At 43.6% G+C, this 26,159-nt stretch overlaps 1 protein-coding gene across 2 annotated transcripts in view; it reads left to right on the plus strand.

The window, feature by feature from the left end:
* The window catches only part of GNAL (G protein subunit alpha L), a 616,946-nt gene that overhangs the window by 191,967 nt on the left and 398,820 nt on the right, over positions 1–26,159 (plus strand). Inside the window, exons 1-4 of one of the 2 annotated variants that reach the window (XM_030212268.1) lie at positions 7,737–8,264; positions 8,477–8,549; positions 9,353–9,407; positions 9,606–9,725. In XM_030212268.1, the coding sequence (XP_030068128.1) occupies positions 8,126–8,264; positions 8,477–8,549; positions 9,353–9,407; positions 9,606–9,725 (387 nt within the window). In that variant the 5' untranslated portion in view covers positions 7,737–8,125. Of the gene's footprint in view, positions 1–7,736; positions 8,265–8,476; positions 8,550–9,352; positions 9,408–9,605; positions 9,726–26,159 lie in introns of those variants that run through there. The other variant, XM_030212259.1, reaches the window with a different exon arrangement.

Consider the following 26,159-nt stretch of genomic DNA (forward strand, 5'->3'; position numbering starts at 1 on the left):
AACCATTACAGGAGGACGTGGTGTGTTCAGTGGTGCTGTCTCTTTTTTTTTTTTCTGGTCCATCCAGCAGCCCTCCCTCCCTCTGGCCCCAGACTACACTGGCCATATTATTAAATTACTGAAGCAGCATGAGGGTCTGTCCCTGTGCACCTGCATACATCAGGTCCCAGGTCACCTCCATCGTGCACTGCTGCTCCTGCTTGTCAGCTGCCACGTTACTAAGTTACTGCGGCAGCCCATGTTAATTCTGGACCACCACAAAATATCAAGTCTGGCTACTCCACTTGAGGACTTACCCCCTACTACTCTCAAGTTTCAAATGTGTGTTAATTCTGCCTTTGGTCTACATATGTTTAATACATGCATGCATTTTTCTATAATGTTTAAGGTATCACTGCGTTTAGAAGCTGACCAAAACTGAAACTGCTACCGAAACTGTCTAACCACTTTCAGCTGAAACCGAAAACTAAAGTTTGGTCGTGTGAATGTGAACCAATGAGGCCCACTGGAGATTGTTAAAGCTTGTAGTTGGTAGCCCACTACTAAACCCAAAGGAGATTATTACCCTCCGGTCCCAGGAACTGCAAGTACAGGCTGACAATTGGGAGAGCCATTTTAACAAGGACTTCTCAGCAGGTCTGGTATGTTTAGGCTCCCAAGTCAATGCTGATGTAGTTAAGTATCTTCTGAGACAGGACCTTTGTGAGTATGTGTAGAAAAAATAAATAAAATAATGATTACTAGTTTTTTTATGCTTACCCAAACTCTGCACAAGTAACTAGAGAAAGCCGTATTGAGATGTTTCACAATTTTGTATTTAGTTAAAGGACAAGCACGCTATAGATTTTTTACTAAAATAGGTAAAGGAGTCCAGACATTGGTCTACATTGCGGACATTATACCAGCCTGATGCACAACCCAGAATAAAAAAAGCACTTTGATGTTACTAAGTGCGAGAACTATATGCTCCGAAAAATTACAACCAAGAGCAATACTTTTCTCAAATTATTTTCTAATATATAAACTTCATATCATTGTAAATATCATATCCCTACTAACAGTACTTGTGCTTGAAAACATTCATTGCAGGTTCCTCGCTCATAGAATCTAGCTTCTGTGTGCCAGAAGTTTGATTAAAATGTTTCTTCATCACCATACCCAACAGAGCCTGGACGTTCTTTAGAATCACCCAAAATGTATCCAAGCCAGAATATATATATAATTATTTAAATAATGAGAGATCATATTTTACCTCCAAGCAAAATAGCCTCTGCACTCTCAGACCTCAGCTAATGAAAACTGAAACTAAAAACCACAGTGCTTTTACAATGGCTGACTTTGTGCCACATTTGGCGTGACAACTGATGTCATATCTCCACAGAGAGGTGATTCCTAAGGAGCTTATCCCAAATTTACAGACTTAAATTCCTGTTAAATTTTTGTATCAAAAGCATTTATTTCTAGCACTCTGTTTACCATATAAATTACTATGCAAGATCATAATTGCATTACTTCAATTACATTACACACAAAAGGAAAAAGAGGCAAAGAGTAGCTCCCCACCCCCAGACTACCTTACAATCCCTTGTGGTCTAGTGCTGTAGTTGGGGCAGTGGTGTTCCTTGCCTGGATGGCACCCGGGGCGGAGCTCCGATGCGCCCCCCCGGGTGCAGCGTGCGCCCCCCCCCCCACTAAATTACACCTTCCCCCCCTGGCGAAATGACACCCCCCCGGGTGCACGCCGCTGGGAGGGGTGCCGCGGCGCGCGCCTGCTCCCAGTTCGCTAAACTTCTTTGCTCGTTCGCTGCAGCTCCCTCTGCCCCGGAACTGTTCCGGGGCAGAGGGAGCTTCAGCGAACGAGCAAAGAAGTTTAGCGAACTCGGAGCAGGTGTGCGACGCTGCACCCCCCCAGCGGCGTGCACCCGGGGCGGATCGCCCCCACCGCCCCCCTTGGTACGCCACTGAGTTGGGGCAAGAGTGATCCCCAGTCTCACTTGACCTTGTCAGCTCTACTCTCAAAATAGCTGCTGTGACCTATTGTGGCAGTCTCGGGAGCAGAGAGAGCATGGACAGAAATTACTGCAGAGCACTCCTGCCCTTAGACTGTCAGGGATTGTAAGATAGGCCTGAGGAGAGCACCTACAGGCAGGTAGGGAGAAAAAGCAACTCGTGTTTGGAAGGGAAGGGGACGGAGGGAGACAAACAGGACAAAGCATAAATTTTCAGCTTCCACCAAACACATTGCCCGTTTCAGCCGAAACCATGACCATAGCCTTTTGGTCAAAACCAAAAACTGTGCAGAAAAAGGATTTGGGGCTAGTTTCGGCACCATAACCAACACCGAAACTCAGTTGGCCTCTATGTGTGCTGTGTAGCTAGCAAATAAGTTAGGCCAGTGGTTCCCAATCTGTGGTCTGTTGATCCCTGGTGGTCCATGAGATCATTGCAGGGGGTCTGCAGGACATAGAAGAAAACAAAATGTTGTTTTTCATGCTGTGGAAGCTGGAGCACCAGAACTGGCATCAGTTTGTGGGGCCTGGAAACAGCAGTACAGTATCAGTAGGTGAGGAGAGGAAGACTGATGGAGAGATGCTCAAATCAAACTGGGCTTGAACGTTTCATTTAGACTGGTTTTAGCCCATCTAAATGAAATGTTATTTTCCGACATGCACAGAGGCTTCACGGAACAGTGACCAAAAGTCCTATGTTAATGAGCTCATTAGTGATTCCGCACAATGCACAGGTTCACAAAAACCCCTTGGCCTAATGACTGGAAACTTTTGACAGCTCTTGATCTGTCATTAGGGTTCCGTGCTGTCAGTGACTTGAGTGCTGATTGGCTCAGGCACTGACAGGAAGGTCAAAATGGCAGCCCCTTACTCCCAAACCCCCCGAGCCTTCCCCCAATAAAATAAAATCCTCTTTAGTCCAGTGGGCCCCTCCCAAACCTAAAAAAAAAAAATCTATGGTGGTCCAGAGGACCCCTCCCCACCTACAAAATAGCCTGGTGGTCTAGTGTGCCACTAGCCAGGGCAGACCAGGTCAAGCCCAGCCCCCTAGTCACCACTGGTCTTGGTGGTGTAGTGCAGTGTTTCCCAAGTCCAGTTCTAGAGTGCCCCTTGCCAGTCAGGTTTTCAGGATATCCACAATGAATATGCATGAACTTGATTTACATACACTGCCTCTGTTATATGCAAATCTCTTTTCATGCATATTCATTGTGGATATCCTGAAAACCTGACTGGCAAGGGGTACTCCAAGACTGGACTTGGGGAAACACTGGTCTAGTGCAGACCCAGACCCTTTCCCTTCCAAATACCTTTGGTAGGAGGGATGCCTACTCCCTCCTGCCTTTGGGCCTGCCCTCTTCAAAATCACAGCACCTTTATGCTGCCGGTGCATCCTTATATGATACTTAAGCCCTTATATGGTACTTATACCCCTCCCATTGCATCCCAGGATGCACCAGGCAGGGGCAGGCTCAGAGGAAGGAGGAAGTAGGCATCCCTTCTGCCTCCTAGCAAAGGTATGTGGAGGAGTCTTGGAGGGAGTGCGGAATTGTAATAGACCACCAGGGCCAGTGAGCCGGGGACCCACCACATGAAGTCAGTGGGCCTGCTGGATTACTAGGCTATTGTTATGGGGGGGGGGGGGGTCAGGAGGGGTCCAGCCCTCACCAGGGATTTATTTTAGGTTTGGGGGGTCCACTGGCCCACTGTGGATTTTTGGGGTTGGGGGGTCAGGAGGGGTCCATTGGACCACCAGGGAATTAAGTGCATTGGGAGACCCCCTTCCCATTTACTGGACACGTGCACAAGAGCTGTGCCAGGAACATGCATACCCCATTACCGACCAATGCTCAACACTAATAGTGAGCATATAATTTACACGGTGTTAGTGTTGAGCATTGGTTGCTAAAAAAAAAAATTGGTGTTCCAGCTGGTGTTTTCCAGCGCTGTAGAGAACAGTGCCAGAGTTCTGTGCGTCTCCCTCTGACTGATGGAGACTGGCTAAGAGGAGAGAGAGTGCCTGGTGGGGAATGTTTTTGAGGAAAGAGAGAGACTGATGGGGGAGTAGGGCGAAGAAGACTAATGTAGACAGGAAGATAAAGAGGACATGCTTGGTACTGAAGGGAGAAGGTCCAGGAAAAGTAGTGGGGGTGAACTTCTTGAAGAATAACAGGGCAATCCAAGGATATTGGACACCATAAGTTGTGTGCCTGCCCCACACATAATCCAGCATCTTCTCTCCCCCCTCCCCCCAGGTTTCTGGTGGCTCTCCTTCCCTACTCCCCAAGCCCACCCCCCTATAATCAACATTTCCCCTTCCAAACCCCACTACTACTACAAATCATTTCTATAGCGCTACCAGTCGTACGCAGCGCTTCACAATTTAGCTCTCGTCTTATGTTCCCTCAGGACTCCAGCATTTCCCTCCCCCCCCCATGTAGTGGCTCTCCCCCTCCTCCCAAAATAGCCAATATTTCCCCCCTCTTTCCTTTTCCCTGCTGCTGGCCTCCACCACCGTATCACCACGGGAGCACAAAAAATACAGGCATGGGGAGGGAGCAGTGCAGCACAGGCACAACGGGCAGAGATGACAGCAGCAGAGCTCTTTAAAAGCCACATTAATCTGCAGCGCTCTCAGGAGTGGAGGAGTAACCTAAAGGTTAGTGCAGTGGGCTGAGAACCGAGGAACTGGGTTCAGTTCCTTGTGACTCTGGGCAATCACTTAGGGGCCCATTTACCAAATAGTGGTTAAAAAGTGGTTAGCGTACTCTTGTGTGGGTCTTTCCTGTGTGCTAAGGTCATTTTTACCACTGGGGTAAAGTGGCCAAATTTTCTACTTTTTTTCTATTCTTGTACAACTAGCAAAAAAGGCCCGTTTCTTTGAGAGATGAAACGGGCGCTAGCAAGGTTTTTGTGTCCAGCGGACCGTCCTGTTCCCCGGCCCCCCCTGCAGGCACCCATGGCCAGGGACCCAGCTGTCCCCCAACCCCCCTCCAGGCAGGCACCTGTCCGCTGCTGTCGCTGGCGCTCCATCTCTCGGCCCCCCCCTGCAGCCACCCATGGCCAGGGATCCAGCTGTCCCCAACCCCCCTGCAGGCAGGCACCTGTCCGCTGCTGTCGCTGGCGCTCCATCTCTCGGCCCCCCCTGCAGCCACCCATGGCCAGGGATCCAGCTGTCCCCCAACCCCCCTGCAGGCAGGCACCTGTCCGCTGCTGTCGCTCCATCCCCCGGCCCCCCCTGCAGCCACCCATGGCCAGGGATCCAGCTGTACCCCAACCCCCCCTCCAGGGACCTGTCCGCTGCTGTCGTTGGCGCTCCGCGATGCGGTGTGTGCATGTGAAAAATGGCCAGCGAGGGGCAGGGGGAGATGGCGCTTCGTGGAGTGTGTTTGCTCCGCCCTCGTTGTCATCACGTTGTGATGCGAGGGCGGGGCACACACTCTTGGGCAAACCGGATATCTCGCCCGCTTCAAAGTTCCTGTTGGAGGCTTCATAGAACGTTGGAGTTGCCTTTTATATATAGAGATAATGTGAGTAACTTAATTGAGCCCCTACCATTCCTGTGCAGAAGGAATGGATCCTCAGAAGCTTAGCTACAATTGGGTGGCAGAGCAGGTGGGGGGAAGAGGGGTTGGTGGTTGGGAGGCGAGGATAGGGGAGGGCAGACTTTTATACGGTCTGTGCCAGAGCCGGTGATGGAAGGCGGGACAGGTGGTTGGGAGGCAGGAAAAACTGCTGGGCAGACTTATACGGTCTGTGCCCTGAGAAAGACAGGTACAAATCAAGGTAAGGTATACACATGAGTTTATCTTGGGCAGACTGGATGGACCGTGCAGGTCTTTTTCTGCCGTCATCTACTATGTTACCACAACCCATTATGTAGGTGGCAAGGGCTCACATGCTAATTGGTTAGCACGTGGCAATGTAGCTGCGCTCACCAATTTGTGCTGAACATGCCCACTCTCCAACCCCCAGACATGCCCCCTACGTAAAAAAAAAATAAGTTTTTTTTAGTGCTTGGGTAATGCACGCATATCCCCAAATTACCGCAGGATGCCTCAGCATGCCTCCAGGCACACCATTTTTTGCTCTGTAAAAAGGCCTCCTAACCTTCCACTGCCCCAGGCAGAAAACTTAGGTTGTGAGTCCTCTAGGGACAAAGTACCTGCATATACTTAATATGTGAAATGTTTTGGTTGTATCATAGAAAGGCTGTATATCAAATGCCTCCCTAGGTGCACAAATAGCCTGGCTATTGTTAGGGCTAGACCAGGCCCAAAAAGGTTGGGAACCTCTACGGTAGACAATTAACGTCCTCTTTTCCCCCAAGCAGCTCCCAATCTAAATTTTGAATACAGGGAAGATATGAGACTTAAGTTCCATAGTTCCCCCGGATTCTACATAAGGCGTGATGAGTTACGTGTATTAAATTGGGTGCACACCCAATTTGCGCATGCAACTCAATTATGTAATGAGACAATCTGCCCTGATAATTGACTGATAACCAATTAGCACTAATTGGCAATAATTGGAATTTACATGTGTATCTTTTTTAGGAGTATTCTAAAAAGAGGGGCACGTAAATTCCAATTTGTGTAGCTGGAAAGGGAGCATGGCCATGGGAGGAGTGTGGTCGGGTTCGGTGCGTTCCTCAAATTTACGCTCGTGGTTACAGAACGCAGGAGAACACATCTACATTTAGGTGTGGGTATCTACACCAGGTTTTCAGTGGCGTAAATAGTCACGCCTAAATGTAGCTTTCACGGCTCTATGTGCGATTCTGTAAATCATGCTTAACCTTAAGCATGGTTTATAGAATGGTGCTAACCACTATTTTTGGATGTGCCTATGGTATTTACAGAATCTCGCCTGTTGTCAATGTTTTCTGCCCAGAATGAGTGAAAAAAAAAACTGCGATTTTTTTTTTTTTGCTGCATCAATAATGTACCTTGTTTTGAAAGGGTGTGTACACTTTTTCTGAAAGAGGGAACACTAAGAATATTTTGTAAACCTTTCAGAAGGATTCCAATGAGTGGTATATCAAATTGCAATAAACGAAAGTTGAACAATAACGATGACTCAGGGCCCACAAAAAAAAAAAAAAAGACCTGACAAAAAAAAAGTTTTCGTAATTGGGATCTGCACACAGTTAGGGTTTCCACAGACTAGGGCTCTTTCTCCTATTATACCAACCAGCATGTTTAGCTTCCCTGATATTAAAACTGACAACCATCAAAATTAAGCCTGAGCCACACACAGGAGAAATGTTTTACACTGTGGTGGGGAATTTTTTTTTTTTTGTCTTCTCCAAAAAGGGGGGGAGGAGGCAGTAGTGAACTTGGAGATAAGAGAGGGGAGGGGAGGAAAGGGCAAGAAAAGCAGCAACAGTTAGCTGGGCGAGCAAGGAGCCACAGGAGACAATGCCGACACGAGAGAGAGAGTGAGAGAGAGAGTGAACCCTTTAGGGGAGGAGGCAGAGGCAGGATTCCTTTTAGTTTTGCATTTTGTGCTTTTTTGTAACCGGAGCTGCCTGTGTCATTCTCAGTTTGAGGGGACAGGGGAAGGGAGGTGTGCACGTCAGAGGAAAAAAATTACAGTATAGCTGTGGCTTTTTTTTTTTTTGTTGTAAGTTTTGGTTATTTCCTGGTCTTGCAGAAAGAGGCAGTGCTGAGTTAGGAGGAAGACAAAAATAGACAGAAATTTACAGAGGAATATAGGGATTGTGTATGTGGGGAGGGAGAGAGGAGAGCAGCATTAGGCTGGTTTCCAGGAGGAGCCCTTCTCTCTCTCTCCATTGTGTGTTATTTATAGACATTTGTACAGATTTCCCCCCCTTCTGAAACATTACCTTTCCGCGCTCGTTTCTGTCATCTGAAACAAGAAAAAGCCAAGCGGATTGATCAAGAGGAGGAAAGCGACGGAGAGCCTATTTTTAGTGGCGGTCAGACCGTTGCGGGACTATAAATACACACATCATATTATATATAATTATCTGTACATATTTTTTAACAGAAATATTTTTATATACGGAGAACGCGCGAGGGAGAGAGGGGAAATATAGATATATATATATTTTTTTTTTTTTTTTTGCTTGAACTGAAATCACTGGAAGAAAAATGGGTTGTTTAGGCAACAGCAAGACAGAGGATCAGCGCATCGACGAGAAAGAGCGACGAGAGGCCAACAAAAAGATAGAGAAGCAGCTGCAGAAGGAGAGACTCGCCTACAAAGCCACGCACCGCCTGCTCTTGCTGGGTGAGCCGGCCGGGGAAGGCGCCGATCGCGGGAGGCTCGGACACCGCACCGCGCTGGCGTTGTTGCTGCATGGGGCGCTTTGCACTCCGGCCGATGCGGTGCCATTCTGCGGCTGTCTGCGCATAGGAGGGAGGCGGGCAGGGCTCTCCCACTCCTGTACCTGCTGCAATGAAAACCTCTCTCTCTTTCTTCCCCATGTGCTTCTCTGACAGGGGCTGGCGAGTCGGGCAAAAGCACGATTGTCAAACAGATGAGGATCCTGCACGTCAACGGATTTAATCCAGAGTAAGAATTTGCTGCTGCTTTGCTGTGATGTGTGCGTTCTAGACGCATGTAAATATATCCGTATATCTCTCTAGATGATATAAAAATTAAAAGCCATAGTGTGTGTGTTTTGGGGGGTTAGTCATGTTGCAAATGTCGGTCACATTTCAGCCTTGGTGGTTTGGTCACTGTCTAAACAATGCTAGAGAGCAGTGATGTAAAGGAAATGATAAGGTTGCATATTTTTTTCTCTCTCTCTCTCTGTGTTTATTTATCTTTCGGCCCCTGTACTGTATTTTATACTGTTGCTGCTGCAGCGCTTGGCAGGCCCCTGTATAGCAGCAACATGGCGATTTTACTTTCACATAGCAAGTAACTCCGTGCTGAACATCTTTCAGTATCTTTCGTTGTGCCAACAGACAGTGCCGATGTTACCATTGCTGACTGTTTCTCAGATTTGGGGGTGGGGGTGGGGGAACTGCAGTATTATGAAGATGCCACATTCACTTAAAGCAGGAGTGAGAACTGATTAGCTGTAAGAAGGGGGTTGTTGTGGATGCATGGGTCAAGATGCCTCTGTCTTCTGATAGAAATACAAAGCGTAGCAAAACCGTGACATTTGGTGCAAGCCCTGGCTAGCAGAAAGCAGGTAGGCTCAACTGTGTGATTCTACTTATTTCATACATAGAAAGGTGGAAAAAAAAAAAGAGAAAGTGATGGTGGGGCAAAGAAACTGCAGCATCTTGTACAGTTCGAAATGTGTGAGGTGGTTAATGTGGCCTGGATAGGAAATTACATTGTTAATCCTTTCTGTCTCAATGCAGAGAAAAGAAACAGAAAATTCTGGACATTCGGAAAAATGTTAAAGATGCAATTGTGGTAAGGAATGCATGTTCCCTCTTCCAGAGCTTAGTACTGCACTAAAATATCCAGCTATATGCATTGTGCTGTTTAAGATTGTGTGTGTATAGAAACAGACATCCCATTCAGATCAGATGTCTACTGTTGATCCTGTATTTTGTATTCCCTGGATTACTGACTGTTTTGATTTTGACTTTTTTTTCTGTTCAATTTTAGACTATAGCTTCGGCAATGAGCACTTTAATACCCCCAATTCCATTGGCCAACCCAGAGAACCAGTTCCGAGTGGACTACCTCAAGAGTATAGCCCCTCTCTCTGATTTTGACTATACGCAGGTAGGATCTGGGTTTAATATCGCATTTTCCTTCATTTTTTTAAGACTGTAGAGATTGTACTGTGCCAGTCGGGGGCTACTTTTGTCCAGAAGCAGCAGAAAAGCTTTCCTTAGCTCTTTGCTTACCTATGATGAAGTTGCTTGTTGGCATGTGCTCTCCTCTGCAGGATCACTAAAGAGCAATCCTGGTATTACACCTGTTTCATTATTATTTAGAAATACGCACTTTTTCTATAAAGGGATCTCCATTGATGGAGCGTGCAGCCATGAAAAGGTTATTGTCCTTTTCAATGCACAGAATTCTTAATATCCTGTTCTTAGAGTAAATTTAGGGCCTGGCAAAGGTTTTGCTGAGAACTGGTGGGTACTACACATGCTTGCATCACTTCTGGTTACACACTTCTTACAGCTGTTTATGTGGTTGCTTTATTTCTTGCTTCATTGTTCAGAAGAACAATCTTGTAGCAGCCATGATGCAGGGGAATTTAGTCCAGTTGTCTTCCCTTGGTTTGGAATATTTTGGTCCAGTACCAGTACCCTGGTCTGGTTGAATATGAGTTGTGTACCTTTAGTAGCAAGCATGGTCTTCGTTTATGCTGTATACTTCAGTAAATAGAAATTTACATTAGTTCATGGGATTCCTTGGACTTGTTTGTTTGGGACCTCATTCCTTTTCTTTTTTTTGTTGGAGAATTTTGGCACATTTATTAGGGAAATCCTAGAAAGAAATAGTTGAAATGTTGCCCATAGATTTTAAATAGTACTGTATGCACTGTAGCCTGAATTTACACAGAAAATAGAGGGTTTTGGGGGGGGGGGAGGGGAGAGGGGCTCCATGTCTCATGGGCATTGTCTTGTGTTTAGGTTGTGACTCTTGCTGTTCTGTTAGTCACTGTTTATGGAAGTCACACGCATTCTGTATTTCATGCTGTATAACAAGTTTCCATAAAATGATGAATTTTACTGAGTTCTTGCCATACAAGTACTGCCCATCAACAAATTGCTCTTTACTGACCTAAATTGATTTCTTGAATAAGTTCATTGGTTTTGTTTCAGTTTTGGATTTTTTTTTTTTTTTTTTGAAAGGGGTTATTTTTGTTTTATGGATTTTTTAAATGTTTTTATTTTACATTTTTAATTTTTGTTCTTGACTCCAGGAAAGTTTGCATGAAAAATACAAACCTAAATTCTGGGTTTTTTTTCCCCCTTGTAATTCCTGATATTCTGTCAGATGTGGTGTTTTTTTTCCATAGCACTTCCTTGTTGAATGTGCAGGATGGGCGAATACAAACAGAAGAGCTCATGTTCGGTACTGTGCTTGCAGGTGTTAAACACACATGAGCTAGTATTTAGCTTTTTTAGACACACTTACAAGCTGCCGCTAAGGGCTAGATTCTATATATGGTGCCTGAAAAATCCGTGTGATAAAAAATATGCCTAGGTGTATTCTCTAAAGTGCACCTACATTTTGTAGAATAGGCTTAAATTTCCATGCAGTATATAGAATACGCCGAGCATCTGTCCACGCAACAAAATTGGTTGCATCCATTAAGGCCATGTTTTACTTGCCGTAAATCCCGATGCCTAAATTAGGCGCAGAGCGGGGTGTATTCTATAATAGTGCACATAGATTTTAGAAATGTCCACAACCTGCCCATTCCACGCCCATAACCACACCTCCTTTTCAACTGTGCGACTTGGAATTTACAAGCACCATGTTACAGAATACACTTAGCGAGTTGTGTGTGTAAACCTTAATGCCAGTTAGTGCTGACAATTGCTTGTTAACGTCCAATTAACAGCGCTGATTAGCTAGTTAACCAATTAAGTTACACACATTATTGTAGGATATGCTTTGAATTCCGCACATGAAATTAAGGTGTGATATATAGAATTTGGGGGGTAAACGTATGTCCCTGAATGTTGATCAGACTGTAGTTTTCTAGACAATGCATTGTGTCTTGCTTGAGTGGTATTGTGAAGTTCTGCATATAAAGTTGTAGAAGCTGCTGCTAATGTTGCTGAAAAACAATCAGTTCTTTGGTTTTGCAGCTTGTTCGAGTGGTATGTTTAACATTATTTGGGTTTTGAAACCTTTCATTTATAAGGATCTTGGATATAGTAAGAGAGCAAGGTTTGCAGAAACCAGGCACATAGCCCCATAAATAATTATAGCTGTAATTATGGTAAAAGGCGTTCACATTTAGGCCCCTATTTAGTAAACTGTATTGGAAATTTAATGTGGGAGTTACTGCATATTAACTATGCAACACATTAATTGATGGTGCATGCTTATTGCCATCATGGCCGCCGGGGAGGGGGGGCAGGGGGGGACAAAATTCCCCGGGCCCGGGCCTCCAAGGGGGGCCCTGGCCCTCTGTCGTCAACCGTCTGCCACCGGGCCGGGCCCCCTGCGTTGAAATCACAGCGCCTCTCACCTCCGTGTGAAAGCGCTGCAGGCAGCAGCAGATCGCCTCCCTTCGGGCCTCCTTCCCTCCCTGTGTCCCACCCTCGTCCGCGAGGGTGGGACACATGGAGGGAAGGAGGCCCGAAGGGAGGCGATCTGCTGCTGCCTGCAGCGCTTTCACACGGAGGTGAGAGGCGCTGTGATTTCAATGCAGGGGGCATGGGCTGGGGGAGCGGCGGCCTTGGGGGGGGCGGGGCCCGGGCCAGTCTCTCGGCAGCCTTGATTGCCATATTAAAAAGCTGACATGGAAAACATTATTTTGAGCAGGTTGTGGCCAGGGCCATCCTTAAGCAGGGTTGGTGGCACCGGGCCTCGCAGTTTTGCAACTGGCAGCTGACCAAAAGTTAAGACTTGTTTTTCCTTTCTATCGCCATCTCCCCTCTACCCTTCCCCCTTGGTAATAGTTTCTGTTCAGTGGTTCCCAGTTTTTGATATTGTACTACTCTGGGGTCCAGGGTATCCCAAGTTTGTAAATCACTAAATGATTACAATAGTTGTCAGCAATTAAAGAATTCTGTTTGAATAAATAAGTCAATAAATCCCTAACACCTCATTTGAAATCTTAAGTCCCAGACGAGGATGAGGGGGGCATTAAACTGGTCCGCACAGGTCCCCCAGTGGTTAGGGCTGGGGACTGCACCTTTCAGTTGACGCAGAGGCAGATAATGCAGTGCAGTGTAGCGCAACCGCCTTAACTGTTATCTGCTGTACAGTTCACGCATGGAAGCAAATTTTGCTCTGCATTAAACTGCATGACAGCCCTCCTAAAAATGATGGGAGTGCTCCCAACAGTTACTGCATAGGTTTTGCACCTTACCCAGTTCACCTTTTGCAGTCAACACACATTGGGCTAGATTCTATATATGGTGCTGCAAAATTCCGCGCAGAAAAAAAATTACGCCTAGGCGTATTCTGCAAGGTGCGCTTAAATTTTATAGACTAGGCTTAAATTCCCCGTAGTATATAGAATATGCCGAGCAGCTCTCCATGCATCCAATTTGGCCGCGTCCATTTATGCCACGTTTTACTTGGTGTAAATCCGGACGCCTAAATTAGGCGCAGATCAAGTATATTCTACAATAATGCACATAGATGTTAGAAGCGCTCACACTCCCCCTGTCTATGGCCACGCCCCCTTTTCAAATTTTGCTCTGCATTAAACTGCATGACAGCCCTCCTAAAAATGATGGGAGTGCTCCCAACAGTTACTGCATAGGTTTTGCACCTTACCCAGTTCACCTTTTGCAGTCAACACACATTGGGCTAGATTCTATATATGGTGCTGCAAAATTCTGCGCAGAAAAAAAATTACGCCTAGGCGTATTCTGCAAGGTGCGCTTAAATTTTATAGACTAGGCTTAAATTCCCCGTAGTATATAGAATATGCCGAGCAGCTCTCCATGCATCCAATTTGGCCGCGTCCATTTATGCCACGTTTTACTTGGTGTAAATCCGGACGCCTAAATTAGGCGCAGATCAAGTATATTCTACAATAATGCACATAGATGTTAGAAGCGCTCACACTCCCCCTGTCTATGGCCACGCCCCCTTTTCAACTATGTGACTTAGAATTTAGGTGCACATAAATGTCAATGCCAATTAGTGCTGATAATTGCTTATTAACATCCAGTTAACAGTGCAGATTAGCTAATTAACCAATTAAATTATGTGCATTGTTATAGAATACTTTTCGAATTCTGTGCGGAAAAGGAGGAGCCATATAAAAATCTGGGGGATTAGGTACAAAATCTTACAGAGCTTTAGTAAATAGAAGTACTGTAAGCTGCCATCTTTGCAGACTCATTAATTTTATAAATATCTTTCGAATAATTTTTTAGAGCTTTTCAATGCCTGTTGTTTTCCAAACCCAGACACAGCAGCTAATCCTTAACTAAGCAAATTGAGAAAGATGAAAAGGAAGAGAATGGCCAGCTAAGCATTGCATGTCTGAAATCTTATTGGTTATGGTAAATCCCAACTGCATAGGTTTGTAGAACAATTATCACTTTTTCATAAGTAATCATTTAGGGCAAGTGGGCAAACCTATGTCAAACCACTGAATTTTATGCAGCTTGTGAGACCTTGGGAAGTATATGCAGAAAATTGGTGCGCAACGGTCATTAACCAAAGGTTTGGTGATTTTAAATGCTGTATTTCGCAAACATTTTCTGAATAGCAGCAAACTGCCGAAGAACTGTACACAGTTCAGAGAACCCATTACATTTTTAAAGTAATAACAAGTGTATGGTAACAGACCATTTTGGTAATAATTTGTTCAGTCATCACATTGAGTTTTGTTGGCAGTAGAGGATATGGTGCTAATTTTCTGTGTGTGGCCCGTTAATGAGAGTGCTGACATTCGTTGTCCCTCTGTGTAAGAAGGCTGCCCATTACTGATCTAGGAGATCATTCACTAATAGCATGGGCTAACGCTTTTGTTTTCCATCATCCCCTAGATTCTATATATGGTGACTAGAATTCCGCGTGCAAATCAGCAAGCCTAGCTGATTTGTGTGTGGAACTTAATTGGGTAAGAAGCCAATCAGTGCCAATAATTGGATGCTAACAAGCAATTATCAGTACTAATTGGCAGTAATTAGGATTTACACGCTTAGCTCGCTAAGTGTATTCTATAAAGCAATGCAGGTAAATTGGACCATGCGGATCTCAGAAGGGGGCATGGCCAGGTCGTGGGCTTTCCTAAAATGTATGCACAGTGTTACAGAATATGCCTGAGCTGCACCTAATTAGTCAAGCGCTTTCACACTAGGTTTTAGTTAGTAACATAGTAGATGACGGCAGAAAAAGACCTGCACGGTCCATCCAGTCTGCCCTACAAGATAAACTCATATGTGCTACTTTTTGTGTATACCTTACCTTGATTTGTATCTGCCATTTTCAGGGCACAGACCGTAGAAGTTGTGCCCAGCACTCGCCCTGCTTCCCAACCACCAGCCCCACCTCCCAACCACCGGCTCTGCCACCCAATCTTGGTTAAGCTGTCACCCAATCTCGGTTAAGCTTCTGAGGATCCATTCCTTCTCAACAGGATTCCTTTACGTTTATCCCACGCTGCTGGGCCACGTTCGGGCACCAACATTGAAATTTCTGGGTTTCCAGAGCTGGCTAAGTACAATATTGAGCACTTAACCACCTATGGGTTACCACATTTATTCGGTTAACCTGGCCGTTTATGTACTGAATATTGGAACTTAACCAACCAAGTGTCAACTGCTCCCAAAATAGCTGGTTTTCAGTTTGGCACAGTTTAGTTGGTGGTCTAAATGTAGTCACAGAAATGGGCATTACGCATATTCTATAAATCATGTATAACTTTAGGTGAAGTTTATAGAATAGTGCAAAGCATGTTTTTTTTTCGGCACCATATACACAATCTAGTCCCATATGTCATAGGGTCCATTTTATTCCTGTTGACCCTGCGGCAGATAACACGTGATAATGACATTAGCACATGCTAACCAGTAGTAGATGGCTTTTCTCAGTATGGTATGTGTCCTGGCTAGTCCCACTGCAGGGATGTTGAGAAGCAGATAAAGGGGGGGGGGGGGGGGGGGTAGACTTTTATCTGTTCACTGTATTTTGACTTTTGTGCGGCTTTTCTTCTGGAAAATTTCCCTCTCAGAAAGTTAGATAAAACAATTGAAGCACCTTGCCTTTAACGTAGAATGTGCTGTTTATCCACTTATATGATCTGCCTGCTTGTACTGTGCAAGTTCAGTATGTAAATGAAATAGGCCAGATTTCTAAGTGCCTCACAGAAATAGTTTGTTTAGCTCTTTGAAGTGGGAAAATTGAATTTGTCTGATTTTTGGCAAATTTGTTTCTCTGCAAAATGTGTTTGTCTCATCTGTTGAAATTTTGCGAAAATGTGAACCTATGTCCTTATAATCATCTGTATTTGAGACTAGTTCTCAAAATTCCTACCTTGCTCTTTTATGTGCAGAGTAAAGAATTTGAGTTTTGAAGGAGTAGAAAAAATTAAATTTCTTTAGTTCCTACTTGAATGCGGTTATGAAAAGTAAGGAGGGTTTTATAGTTTGAACTTTTTCATCATAATTGTATAAATACCGGGTTTTATTTATTTGCATTCATAATAATTCACAAGCAGACAAACTTGCTACAGGCAATCCAAGGTTATAATATCAAAGCAATCCATAGAGGAAAACCAAGAAACGTTTATACGTAGGGCTCCTTTTTCAAAGCAGCGCTGCTGATTAGCGGCACGCTGAATGTGAAGAAACTTATGGGCTGCTTCACATTCAGTGCAAGCTCATTGGTAGTGGTGTTTTGTAAAGGGAGCCCATAGTCTTAGATAATATAACCTTTCCTTAGACCACAATAACAGGGGGAAGCAATCAGTAAGATAAGATCATTAGTAAGCAATTAAGAAAAAGGTAAAGGCCTTTTCTAAACTAAGCCCACATTCCAAACAATTACAATTAGCCACACTAGGTTGTACCAATACTACCAGATAATCTTCTTCAAGTCCAAAAAAGATTTGAGATGTTCCGGTATGAAAAAGACATATTTCACACTCAAACATCGATTTATACATTTACATGGATAGACATAGGAGGCCCTGGAGATCTAACTTTCTCAGTAATAAAAATTGCTATCCTGAGTAGATTTTGTAACATCAGGAAACATCCATAGTTTGTGACCACAAAACAAGAGCATTGAGTTTCTTAAAAAAAAAAAAGAAAAAGTTTCATTACTACATTAAGGTCTTGTTCAAACACAAACAAAACTGATAGAGTCGCTACAGTAGAAACTTCAGATAATGAATCTTCTAGATAAAGTCCTGAAGAACATTCTCCCATTCCAAATTTTGCAGTTGGCCTCCTAGAGGGACCCCTGATTTCTTACAAGGTAAATAATAGATGTTGTTCAATGGAGGAATATTTTCAGAAAGAATACTGTTTTTTTTTTAACGTGTTTGTTTGTTTTTTAAATTTATGAGTATTTAACGTTTACAATCAAGCAATAAGCTTGTACAGAAAAGTTAACTTCCAAAAATAAACAAATAAAACAAAGGGGGAAAGAGGAACAAATATATATATTAGAAGTCATAACTCAAGTACTACATTTCTTTTGAAGGGGTGAACAAATATGTGGATAAAGGTGAGCCGGTTGATATTGTGTATCTGGATTTTCAAAAGGCATTTGACAAAGTACCTCATGAAAGACTCCAGAGAAAATAGGATAGTCATGGGATAGGAGGCAGTGTTCTGTTGTGGATTAAAAACTGGTTAAAAGATAGAAAACAGAGAGTAAGGTTAAATGGTCAGTATTCTCATTGGAGAAGGGTAGATAGTGGGGTTCCCCAGGGGTCTGTGCTGGGACTGCTGTTTTTTTAACATATGTATAAATGATCTAGAGATGAGAGTAACTAATGAGGTAAACTACATTTGCTGCCGACACAAAGTTATTCAAAGTTGTTAAATCGCAAGAGGATTATGAAAAATTACAAGAGGACCTTACAGGACTGGGAGGCTGGGCATCCAAATGGCAGATGACGTTTAATGTGAGTGAGTGCAAAGTGACGCACATGGAAAAGAGGAGCCCGAACTATAGTTGCGCAATGCAAGGTTCCATAGTAGGAGTCATCAACTAGGAAAGGGATCTAGGCGTCATTGTTAATGGTACATTGAAACGCTCTGCTCAGAGTGTGACGGTGGCTAAGAAATCAAATAGAATGTTAGGAATTATTAGGACAGGAATGGAAAACAGAAATGAGGATCTTGTAATGCCTTTGTATTGCTCCATGGTGCGACTGCATCTCAAATACTGTGTGCAATTCTGATCACCGTATCTCAAAAAAGATATAGTGGAATTAGAAAAGGCGACTTCCCTATGAAGAAAGGCTAAAGCAGCTTGGAGAAAAGACTGCTGAGGGGAGATATGATGGAGATCTATAAAATAATGTTCAGTATTAATCACATGCCTTCTCTGAGTTTGTACAGGCTAGCGTTTATAAACACATCGAGGTAGAAAATACTAATAATTTTGGAGTTCACTGTTGAGGCTGCCGCTGCCATGCTACTGCATGTGGGTATAGTATTCATGTATTAATATTCATATACTAATAAGATGCACTTTTGAATAATTACAAAACACAAATCCTTCTCATACCAAGTCCTATAAGAAAATCCTAAACATGCATGTGTCATGGTTGACCTGTACTTTGCATTATAACACTACAGGCTTTTTTGGTGAAGAAGCATGCAATCTCAAACTTGCCAAATAATTAGTTTCCAAATTCTGAGGATGAGTCTTTTTCTTAAATCAGTGTCAGAGTTGGGAGTATTGGGACCCCCCCCCCCCCCCCACAAGGCCTAGCATCTAAAAGCTTATGATTATGAAATTCACTGAAGCAGCTCCAAAAAAGACTAATACATTCAATTGAAAATTTCTTTAAGACGTCAACTTAGGAAAATGGTTCTTTAAACAGAGCGAAACCAAGTATAATTCTAGGGAAGTGGAGAAACTAATTGGTCTTGGTGACAGGGGCGTAGCCAGATCTTACGGTGGGAGGGGGCCAGAGACCGAGATTGGGGGCATATTTTGAGTGCTGTTCCACTGCCGCCCCCCCCCCCCCCGCCTCTCCTTGCCCCCGCCTGCCTGCCTTGCCATACAAACAAATACCTTTGCTGGTGGGGGTCCCCAATCCCTGCCAGCCGAAGCCTTCTTCAGCGCCAGTCTCCAGTGCAGCTGCGTTCGCTGCCCTGCTCTTCTTTCTTCTTGCTCCTTAAAGGAGCGTGCACAGGAGGAGCAAGAAGAACAGGGCAGCGAACGCGGCTGCGCCAGAGACCGGCGCTGAAGAAGGCTTCGGCTGAACCCCCGCCAGCCAAACCAGGTGCCTGGACGATATTTGCGGAGGCCCAGGCCCCCGTGGTCCCTTGTAGCTACGCCCCTGCTCGGTAACCAAACAAAGTAAAATCCATTCCACAGACTGACTATGGTACAGGAGAAGACTAGTATAACAAAGAGAGGGAATCAAGTACAAACAAAAGTCCAAGAGGACGTCAGACTCAGAAGCAGAATGAAGCCTTGCACTGGAAGAAGAGGACCTGGGGGTCCCCTGCCAGCAAAGGTAGCCCACAGCGGTGGCGGGAGGGGGGTCGGGAGGGTCGACGACAGAGGGGTCCAGGGCCAAATCTACGGGGGCCCAGGCCCCCGTGGCCCCACGTAGCTACGCCACTGCCTTAGACTACCCAGGCACTAACCAGACAGTGTCTGGGTGGTCATAGGCAATGCCGAACAGCACTAATTGCCTAACTTCTGCTGAATATTGGTGGATGGCCAGTTTAGTAGGGTTTAATCCAGGCCCATTGATTTGTAGGGTAAACAGATTTGAGACAGTCTTTCCTCATATGAAAGCTCTCCACTGGTTGCCAGTGAACCTTAGGATAGAATTTAAAATCGCTGGTCTGGCTTTAAATCTTACTGTACACCGCCTTGAGTGAATTCCTTCAAAAAGGCGGAAAATAAATCCTAATAATAAATAAATAAATAAATCATTATCAGGGTGGAATGCTGATAGCCCTATTTTGCATTCTTTTAAAGGCATTCTTGTGGTGTCTGTAATCTGATATTGGCTTTCCCTTCTGTGAAGGGAATTAATTAAAGGAAATAATTGAAACATTCTTTTAGTTATCATAGAGTAAAAATATGGAATAACTTGTCTCTTCACCCTAGGAAATGTAGTTCTTATTTTCTCTTTTGCAAAAATCTAAAAACGTCTGTTTACTAAGTATGGTTTAGAATACCTTTTTTGATGCCATTTGTCTGGTTTTTTTTTTTAATTCTCTCAGTTGTTGAGACACCTGTGTTATCCACGTTGAATCCTTTGTGGAATAATGTGGAATGCAAGGAAAAATATGTTATGGTATTGTACATATGCATTATAGTAAATATACTTAACTGGGTATTATTACATAAGACCTTAGCAGATGTAGCTAAATTGAGCAGCCTTAGTAGGCTGTGTTGACTTAGGCCTCTGGATTTGAAAATACCCGCCTATTTACTTCACCACCTCTGCATAGATAAGGGCTTCAAGGCCCCAATCAACTTCCACTCTTAGGCCAAATATTCCTCTTTAAAAATCTTCAGAATTGTCATGGGTTTCCCTCCTTCAGGATGTGGTGCCACTGATACACTGACTTGCATGCTCTACGTTGCGGGAAAGCGTCAGCATCTCCATTTTAATTTTAGTGTCATGACCATCAAAAAGGAAACTGTCTTCTTTTCAGTGAAGATTTTGGATAGAGGGAGTGTGGGGCATTTACTTAGGCTAGAGAGGCTTTATTCTGCCTTGTGGAGGTGAGGTTCAGCTGGATCTGCAGGAGCTTCTCTGTATTGGGAAAGGGGGAGGGGTTAGGTGATCTCTGTTGACTGTGAGACCTGATTGAATCTTTGGGACAGTAAAAGGGGAAGAGTGTAGGAGGAAGGGTGTCTGTTGAGGTGCATGTTTTGATTCAGGACAGGAACAAGAGAGGTTTCCTGTTCTGATCAGCCCTTTTACTTTGAGCCATTTAGGGCAGGGAATCCTCGTCTGTCAAAGGCGGCATTACCATGGTAACACTGATTTATTTATTTTTATGTATTTATAATGACATTTGTATCCCACATTATCCTAAACAGAGTTCAGGTTTAATGTGGTTTATAATCCAATTATAAGCAGGTACTATCTCTGTCCCTAGAGGGCTCACAATCTTAGTTTTTGTACCCTGAGGCAGTGGAGGGTTAAGTGACATGCCCAGGGTCACGGAATCGGACCCAGGATGCTGGGATCAAAGTTTTCTGCAGTAACCATTAGGCCACTCCTCCAGGCATTCAGTTCAAATCTCACTGCTGATCCTTGTGATCTTGGGCAAGTCACTTAACCCTCCATTGCCTCAGGTACAAACTTAGATTGTGAGCCCTCCAGGGACAGAGAAATATCCAGTGTACCTGAATGTAAATCACCTTGAGCTACTACTGAAAAGGTGTGAGCAAAATCCAAATAAATAAATAATACATTTAGTTTCTCTTTAGTGGGGTACTTGGGTAGTAAAGCCTCTTACACTGCTGGTTAGTGAGCGAGCCCCAGCTGTGGATGACCTTTTGGTTAATACTTGATATGCGAACAGCACATATGAACGCTGCTAGTATTGGTGACTTGTTTATGTGCACATGTAATTCATGCATTCCAACTCATGTTGTTTTCATGGAAGCTTTTGCCACCTTCCCTGGATAAAACATTGCTCTTGTAATCTTGGTCTTCAATGGACCACAGTTTTACATGAATAAAGGAAACAAAATATAAGAAAAACATGGCCACTTTTGCTGTTATTTAAGCCTCAGCTATGTAAGGTTCAGCAGTGCACTGAACTCTTGAGGTTGTTGTGGAGGAGGTTGATATGGAGGCACTGTGTTGTCTCATGTGTCTTCCTGTTTTGTTTTGTTATTGGTCCCAGAGAGGCGTTTGATTGTCTGCAGAAGAAATAACAGTATGGGTGTTTTCTTTTCTGCTTCTCATGTGTGCTGCCCTGGGCCTCCTTTTGGTTGTTGTATGAAACTTTGTGAGAAGTAGTTGCTATGATTGAAGATCCAGTAAGTTTCTGTCAACATCATTTGGCGTAATTTTTTTTTTTTTTGTGGCTGCAGGGAAATCTTGATTCCAGCTGTTTCTTTCTGTATTTCACTGTTGCAGGTTGAAGGAAGATCTAGTGAAGCAGTTTAATGTAAATGGGTTTAAAAAGAGTTTTGACAAGTACTTAGATGAAAGGTCCATAAATCATTACTATCCAGGTAGACTTGGAAAAGCCCGAGTTGTAAGAAACAAGGAATGGATCTATTCTTTGAGATCTGCCGGAAGCTTGTGACCTGGATTGAGCACTGTCAGAAACTGGACGCTAGTCTTTGGTTTGACCCAGTATGGCAGTTCTTATGTTACCTGAAGCCATTTGTTTTAATATTACCTTACCGAATACAATTTAGAATTATGCCAGTCATTTACAGTGGTGTGAAAAACATTTTGCCCCAACCTCATTTCGTTTTTTATTGCATAAATGTCACATGAATCGTTTCTGATCTTTAAACGGAATTTAATATTAGACTTAGGGACCTTATATTGAACCCATAGCACAGTTTATAAATTATTTATTGAAAGAACAGAGTTATCCAACACCCATATGAAAAAGTAAACTGCCCCCTTAGTTACTCCATAAGCTAAATTGACCAATTTTAATTGATAATTAGATTCAGCTGATTGAACACAGCCAGGCTTGACTGCAGCCAGCCCTGCTGAATCTAAACCTCACTATAAATTGAACCATACCATGAGAGTGAGCTAGTCAGCACAAGGTTTCTATAAGAATGCCATGCTGCGATCAAAGGAAATTCCAGAAGAAATGAAAAAAAAGTTGTTCACTTGAATATACTAGTTTGGAAAGGGTTACACAGCCATTTTGAAGCGCAGGGACCCTGTCAAACCACAGTGAAAGCCAAATAGACTCGGAACAGTAGTGAAACTTCCCAGGAGTGGCCGGCCTGTCAAAATTACTCCAAGACACAGAGACAACTTATCCGGGAAGTCGCAAAACATCCCAGAAGAACATCCAAGGAACTGCAGGCCTCTCTATCCTTAGCTAAGGTCATTGTTCATGGCTCCACAATAAGAAAGAGACTGAACATAAATGGGATTCATGGGAAAGTAGCAAGTTGGAAACTACTGCTGCCAAGAGTCACATCAGGGTTCATTCCACATTTGCAAAAAATACGCATGAATGATCCCCAAGCTTTTTGGGATAATGTTCCATAGACAGATGAGTCAAAAGTGGAACTCTTTTTTTCAAAAACACAGGTCCTATTCTGTCCGGTGTAAAGCAAATACAGTAAGACAGTAAGAACATCATTCTAATAGTCAAACGCATAAGGTGATGATCTGAGGATACTTTGCTGCCTCAGGACCTGGAAAATTTGCCATTATTGAAGGAACCATGAATTCTGCAATTTACTAGAAATTTCTTTAGGAAAATGTCTGGTCCATCTGTCTGTGGCCTGAAGCGTCATCATTGAGTTATGCAACAAGACAATGATCCAAAACACAAACGCAAGTTTACGTCTGAATGGCTGAGGAGAAACAAAATTAAAGTTTTGGATTGGCCTAGTTGAAGTCTTGAATTCAATAGAGATGCTGGATGAGAAATGAGCGGTTCATGCACGAAAACCTACAAATGTGTCAGAATTAAAGCAATTCAGCAAAGAAGAGTGGCCTAAGATCCCTCAATAGCACTGTGAAAGACTGATATCAAATTAGGGGAAGTGTTTGGTTACAGTTATTGCTGCTAGAGGTGGTGCAACCAGTTACTTTTTCACATGGGAGATATGGGTGTCGGATAACATTGTTCCTTAAATAATTTGTAAACAGTGTTTGCAAATTACAAAGAGAACCTGAGGAAACACAAACAGTGTTTGCGTTTCCTCAGGTTCCCTTTGTCTAATATTACATTTTATTTAACGATCAGAACCCATTCGATGTGACATATATACAAAAATAGGGGAAATCAGGACAGGAGCAAAAATGTTTTCACATCACTGTATGTTTTAAAAATATGATGTTAACTTTATTTAGATCATTTTCATATTAGCCATTTCACTGCACAGCTCACACTTGCAGCCTGCTTTATTCCCTGTAAATATATACATAGCCAGACATGAAAAGCACAGTATGCATAAAGAGGTGAAAAGCGAGTGAGAATACTTTTATTCAATACCATTAAAATTCTACAATTGGTAACTTCTAAATAGGATAAGTATTCCCTTTCTAAGTTTCACTTTTGCTGGCCAAACCAAGACAAGGAATGAAGATGTGGGCTTAACACATTTTAACGCTGGACCATCCTGTGCGTTAAGCCCAGATTTTCCATGGGCGTATTTAGGGCTTTCTAAATAATTATGTTTTGCAAGTTCTGCATTAATTTTTCCATTAGTGCGTGGAACATGCAAAAAACATAAAAATAAAAAAATATTAACACAGGGGCACTTATCGCCTCCTATTTAATGCTCCATTGTGAAGTCCATGTTATCCAGTTAGCATGCGCTAATCAGAATGAACTAGCTGGATAATGGTTCCACACCTATGGCATGTCTCCTCCCGAAAAAATTACAACCCCCCCCCAAAACACGCGATTAGCATGTGCTAACAGACAAATTACCACAAAACGCTTTTTTTTGTGGCACACTAACCATGTGTTAGGGCCCAGTGCCCTTTAGTAAAAGGACCCCAAAGTTAGACAGTGCCTCCACCAACTGCTCACCCTGCCTATGCACACATTAACATATTTGACACAAGAGCAAAAGGCTAAATATTTGTGACTCAGTAGTTGGGGAGACTGGAAGTATATCTTAGTTGATTGCTGTATTTTTAAAACATGAAAATGCCATTTGAATATGGATGAAGATGGAACAGCAGCCATGTTGAGAATGGACATAGGTCTTCTCCAAAGCTTAAGCGTCTGCATCCAAGAGTATTTGTAGAGTTTTCATGTAGGTCCAGCAAAACGTAACGCACACAAAATACAGGAAAAGAAGCCCTACGACATATCTAAGGAACCAAGGAAGGAGTAGGGGATGACACAAAGACTTCCAGTGGGCAACTTGAGGTCAAACAGATGTTTATGGAGGAGTATCCTAGTGGTTAGAGCACCAGTCTTGACATCCAGAGGTGCCCGGTTCAAATCCCACTGCTGCTTCTTGTGATCTTGGGCAAGTCAGTTAACCTCCATTGCCTCAGCAAACTTAGATTGTGAGCCCTCCAGGGACAGAGAAATACCCAGTGTACCTGAATGTAACTCACTTTGAGCTACTACTGGAAAAGGTGTGAGCAAAATCCAAATAACTAAATAAAATTTTGAGCAAGCACCACTATGAGACCTGACACGGGACCGTGTTTCAACAGATAAGACCTTCCTCAGGGGTCAAGGTCACTTTAAATGCCACCTACACAGACAATGGTGCTGGTTGAGAAATGACCATTAATATATCAAGCTGAAATGTGCAAAAAACGTTTTTTTGCCAAATAGCATTCACGGCATACCTCACAGTGATGACAGAGCGAATGGGAAGAGCAAAAGGTATCGCAAAGCTTCCAAAAAATCTAGAACGGTAATTTGAGAGGTTTTACAATACCAAGGTGTGTCACGAGTTTTACATGCCATGAAATTCTAGGAAATTGAAAACATTAATGGATAAATATTCAGCCTGTGGTGGTGAGGGATTTGTAGCTGCCAGTGGCCTTATGCCAAGATATTCAATGCTGAGCCATATCCAGGCACTACTGTTGAGTAAGAACATAAGAACAGCCATACTGGGTCAGACCAGTGGTCCATCCATCCCACTATCCTGCTTCCAACAGTAGCCAATCCAGGTCACAAGTACCTGACAGAAACACAGTTAATAGCACCATTCCACACTACCATTCCCAGGGCAAGCAGTGGCTTTCCCCATGTCCATCTCAATAACAGACTATGGACCTTTCCTCCAGGAACTTGTCCAAACCTTTTTTAAACCTCCTGCAATGAGTTCCAGAGCTTAACTATTCTTTGAGTGAAAAATATTTTGTTCTATTTGTTTTAAAAGTATTTCCGTGCAATTTCTTTGAGTGTCCCCTGGTCCTTGTACTTTTTGAATGAGAGAAAACCCGATTCACCTCCACCCGTTCCACTCCACTCAGGATTTTGTAGACCTCAACTCTATCCCCCCCTCACTGGTCTGTTTTCCGAGCTGAAGAACCCTAACTTCTTTAGCCTTTAGAATTTAAGAGTACCCATACTGGGTCAGACCAATGGTCCATCTAGCCCAGTATCCTGTTTTCCAAACAGTGGCCAAGCCAGGTCACAAGTACCTTTCCTCATATGGGAGCAGTTTCATCCCCTCTATCATTTTGCTCGCTCTTCTTTGAAC

This window comes from Microcaecilia unicolor, chromosome 1 (genome assembly GCF_901765095.1).
Source record: "Microcaecilia unicolor chromosome 1, aMicUni1.1, whole genome shotgun sequence".
NCBI lineage: Eukaryota > Metazoa > Chordata > Amphibia > Gymnophiona > Siphonopidae > Microcaecilia > Microcaecilia unicolor.